Source organism: Dendrobium catenatum, unplaced genomic scaffold (assembly GCF_001605985.2).
Source record: "Dendrobium catenatum unplaced genomic scaffold, ASM160598v2 fragScaff_scaffold_1650, whole genome shotgun sequence".
In the NCBI taxonomy this organism is placed as follows: domain Eukaryota; kingdom Viridiplantae; phylum Streptophyta; class Magnoliopsida; order Asparagales; family Orchidaceae; genus Dendrobium; species Dendrobium catenatum.
Window position 1 is genome coordinate 259,687 of NW_021320112.1, and position 5,111 is coordinate 264,797.

Below are 5,111 nucleotides of genomic sequence, written 5' to 3' on the forward strand. Positions count from 1 at the left end.
AATGGCATTTTGGATCCAAGTTTGTTCGTGGGTGATACCCAACCTTATTGCCAAGCGAGCTCTAGGGGTACCCTTAAGAATTGATGTGAGAATGGAGGGAAAAAGAGAAGAAAACTCCGCATGAAGTATCCACTAGCTCAAATATCTATGATATAAGTGTCGAAGGATGCAAAAAAAGATCCAAAATGTTTATATTCACCCTAAATTTATAGGGATATGAGGACTGCAATAAATGCTACATTAATAATAAATAAATAAAAATACACAAGATACATCATACTCTGATTGAGTTGATGGATGATGGCTCCTCTTAATCCTATCTCTCTGTATTGGGGCAAGTCCTATAGTGTTGATTGCCTGAGGGCGTAAATGAGGGCGCGATAGTCTGTTGGCAAGTGTTGAGCTAAGAGAGCTATAGCTGATTAACATCTCATTGCCATTGATGACCTATCGCGGAGCTCTAGATTGCCTAGGAGTAGGAGGCTAGTGCGTTTTGTTGTGACGATGACATGCTCCATGGTCAGTTGACAATGGTGGATAAGTTGGAACCCTCATGGATGGATGCTTTATTGTACTTGACATGACAAGTATAGATGGCAATGCACCATCACAGATAGTGGCAAGTAGCTATCCCTTGATGGATAACAAGTGATGAATTGAGTAAACCACATGGATCCTTCACAGTTCTTATGACGGGCATCTCCTCTCCAGGTGCCCTGTCGAGTTGGGTCTTATGACTCTTGGGCGAGTTCTCTTTTAGGCCCATGAGGTATGAGTCCATTTCCCATGATCCATCAAACTACTTATTGAATACCTAAAAAGATATATGTGAGTATACAAGACACTTTTATAAAAAAAAATAGCTCTTCAATTATCCCTAAACTAGACACATTAAACTTTATCTTATTTGTTTGCAAAGACTCAAACTACTCAGGCTACTTTGGACCATTTCATGCTCAAATTCAACCTATCAAACATCCTTGATTCAATGTGAGGTTGTGAATCTTGTTGGAGCAATCACATGTTCTAGATTATCATGGCATGGACTCTAACATATGAGTAAAATTAGCCCCTAGTTTGATTTTGCTAGATTACATGCTTATTTTAAGATTTATATTTCACCAAACATATGTTTTAATCGTAACAAAATAAATTATCATTTTTAATATTCTAATATGAATGAGTCCAAATCAAACTGAGCTTTACCCAAATTTTTTTTAAGGCATTGAGCAAATGCTTCATCAGACTCAATTCACATAGTGGGTCTTCTGTTAGGAAAATTATTAGGTCCGGACATTAGACGTAGTGTCCAATAAAATATTGACATGTGGAATGTGTACGTGTCCGTAAAATTTTAAGTCAAGTACGCCAAAATACAGCTAAAACACAGTCAAAAAGTACAGTCCATGCTACAAATTTTAGTTGAATATGGGGACCTATTTTTAGGTCCGGGATCATAATTTTCCCTTCAGTTAACGTCTTTACTTAATGCCCGCCAAAGAAAAAAAAAATAAAAATCGGGTCGTGCGGCGCAATGGGGCCGCTCAGGTCATCCTCGCAGCCCGCCATTAATAGAAACCCTAGACTCCTTTCCTCACCATTCCTCTCCTTTTTCCCCTTCACAATCTGAATACCCATGGACGCTCCTCCTTCCCAATCCTCTCGGAGCTGGAGCATATACGGCCGCACTGAGATCACTGAACATTATGAGATCCTCGATCGGATTGGCTCTGGAGCCTACTCCGATGTTTACCGCGGCCGCCGGCTCTCCGACGGGCTTCTCGTCGCTCTCAAGGAAATCCACGACTACCAGAGCTCCTTCCGCGAGATCGAGGCGCTCCAAATCCTCCGCCACGCTCCCAATGTGGTCGACCTCATCGAGTACTTCTGGCAAGAGGACGAAGATGCCGTACTCGTTCTCGAGTACCTTCATGCTGACCTCGCTGCGGTTATTCGTGATGGCAAGAAGGCCGGCGGATTGCCTGCTGGAGAGGTCAAGCAGTGGATGCTTCAAATCCTTACCGGCGTTGATGCCTGCCATCGGAATTCGGTGGTCCATCGCGATCTTAAGCCCTCGAATCTACTTATATCCGCTGATGGGGTTCTCAAGCTCGCGGATTTTGGCCAGGTAGCTTTTTCACCCGATTAGCTCTGATATTTGACTTAGGCTTAGTCTGGAACAGCTTTCTTACTGCTTTTCTAATCACAATTTTTATTTGGTGGATACTTTTTGGTTGCGTTAAAAGAGATTTTTATACCAGCATAAGAAAATTACTTTCTCTATTGAATCTTTACAAACATCTTTACAAAATGTTACAGCTATCCCAAATAGATCCTTAATCACAATTTGCAAATGAAATCAGAAGAAGTTTTGGTTATGCTTTAGGGGATATTTGGCTGCAAGCAAGATTCGCTAAATCCTTTAAATTTGGATTTATCAATTCCTGAGACTGTTAAATTTTGGAAACTGTTTGGCATGACATGGTAAATCCTATTAAATCTTGATAAATTGTTTGGTTACATACATGATTTATGGCGGTTAAAGATTTAAATATGAACATATAGAAATGAATTGCAGGTTGAGAATATCAATAAGCCATTAATTATAAAAATGAAGACAAATGCTAATTCTTAATAGAAAAATAATTTTAATGAATAAAATGGTGAAATGGGAAACTTCTTGTTCTTTTAATTAAGTAAATTTAAAATATTAAGTTCATGATCATAATTAAGGTCCTCTTATAATACAACTCATATTTATGCAATACTATAACACCATGATAAGTTAATAAACCAAAATTCAACCAAACAAACTGAACATATATATATATATATATAGATAAGAAACCAGTTGATTGAGGTTGATCTAGGTAGTAGACTTAGGTTTTCTTTCTGCATATTTTAGTTCTTTTCTTTCCTTATAATCACAATATATTTTAGTGCTAGACTATTATTGGTTGAATATCATGACTATATATATATATATATATATATATGTGTGTTTTTTTTCTCGTTTTGTTTCCGGCTAAAACAGTTTCAAAGGAATTCATTTTAAAAATTTGTCCTCTCAATTTTAATTAATTTTTTTCACCAGCCAAAATTTACTTAACTTACTTCATAAGCTTGCCATCATCTGGCCTAGCTTACCTTAAAGCTCAACCAAAAACTTATAGAAAGGAGTTTAATGGAAATGCCAAACTAACATAAATGGAAAAATGATACAATCTGTTCTTAAAAATCTGTAACAATCTTCTAACCTTCTTAGTGCCAAGAAACCCATTTATTCATTTCTATAAAAAATTTTCAAACAAAATAACCTTCCTCTTCTCTTTAACCTATCTATGCTCTTCCTAAACCTGTAGGCCTATCTAGGGCTTGCTTATTCCCCGTTTTAATTTTTCTTCTTCATTGCTTCTTCGGCTTCACGTCTAGTAGGCTTTGAAAGAGTCGCTAATGAAGTTTCTTCGCCAACTTCGATGATGTTGTTCCTATCAGATTGAAACTCAAAGTTCGAGCTTGTCGCAAAGCTCTTTGTAAATCCTTAAATCCCATTAAAAATAGTTGAACTACAGAATTTAGTAATTCCTAAATTTACAGGAAAAAATGGTACATCTTGGATTTACTATGGGTGAGGATTTATGACACCCATTTTTTTCCATTTGGCAGCATTTATGATAAATCATGCGTAAATCCTATTTCAGATTCGCTACCAAACAACCCCTTAGAATATAATGCTTACATATTTAAATTAATCGATTGGATAAAGTGAGGTGTTTATGGTCTTTAAAACATTTTTATAAGTGCCTTTTATTTATGTATATACTGTCAGGCCTTTTATGTTTATAATTACCTAAGTAAAGCTTTTTTAGTGTATATCAATGTCTATTTGATTCATTTCCATTTAAATCTTTCAATTCTTTGTGTCGGTTGATGATTGAAAGTTGTTAATGCAATCTGTCAAGGGCGGATGTGTGTGGGGTGGGCGGTGACCATCCCAACTTTTTTGGATTATATAATCTTGCATGATGTCTTTCAGATTTTTGTGAAGGTTCATGCAGCTTGTATGGCGCAAAAATATTGAGCATCTATTGTATGGAAGTAGTACAATAGTTATAATTGGCTTAGGGTACTGGCCCAATTTTTTTATTATATCATATTGTATCAAATCTTTCAATTTTTTCAAGGTTCATGAGCTTTGTGTGGTGGAAAAATAATTGAACATCCATGATATAGGAGCACAATAGTTACAATTGGTATAGGGGTATTTTCTTGTACTTGAGGAAGAACGAGGAGAGGAGAATGGCCGTTTGATTGCAAGTGATGGAGGTAGAGAGGTATTCTGTGGGGTAAGAAATGGGAAGGGCATAGGGGAGAAATAAAGAGACAGAGGTAGGGTAGGAGGCTGAACTTAGGAATGGTTACAAAGAGTAGCTAAATCCTCAAGGTAATAGGAGGGAAACATCCAAATCCTCATTGATTCATTGAAATGAATTCATAAAATCTTACTTTGCATTCCTGCTTCATCAAACCAAATGTTAAAATATTTAAGTTCTTTGCATTTGGAGTTCTTCCATTTCTTTTTCAGCGAACCAAACATCCCCTTAATGATTTAACTTCTCTCCTGTCCTCCTGCCATGACAATCGGTTGTTATGCTTCGCTCATCCTGTCATGGCCATTGGCTGCTTCTCCCATTAAGTTTTAAGGATTGGCTGCCTCTTCCTCGGTTCTATTGCTTACCTTTTATATCTCTCGCCTCTTTAATATACTCTTTGCACTTTCCAACCCATTGTATGGGTGATATCAAGTTTAGTTCAAGTGAGCAAACCGTAACTTGAAATCAAAGATCATGACTTGTAGTTATGTCAAGTTTGAGTCATGTTGAAAGTGACTGATTTTAAATTGAGTTTTGAGTTGTTTTGAGCCTTGTCCATTAATTTTAATAAAAAAAATTAATTACGAATTATGATTATTTATTAAATTATGTATATATATATATATATATAAAGGTTTAAATTTGCATAATTAAGCCTCGAGGCGGTTTTCGTCCGTGAGGCGAGGCGTAAGCCTCGAGGCGGTCTGAGGCGTAAGCCTCACGGACACAGAATTGCGT

General features: G+C 36.8%; 1 protein-coding gene across 1 annotated transcript in view; it reads left to right on the forward strand.

Annotated features, from left to right (window-relative positions):
• Positions 1–1,503: 1,503 nt before the first annotated feature.
• LOC110103033 (cyclin-dependent kinase F-1) overlaps positions 1,504–5,111 on the forward strand; it is an 11,869-nt gene continuing 8,261 nt past the window's right edge. Inside the window, exon 1 of the mRNA XM_020831580.2 lies at positions 1,504–2,128. Coding sequence (XP_020687239.1) covers positions 1,637–2,128 — 492 coding nt within the window. The 5' untranslated portion in view covers positions 1,504–1,636. The remainder of the gene's footprint in view (positions 2,129–5,111) is intronic.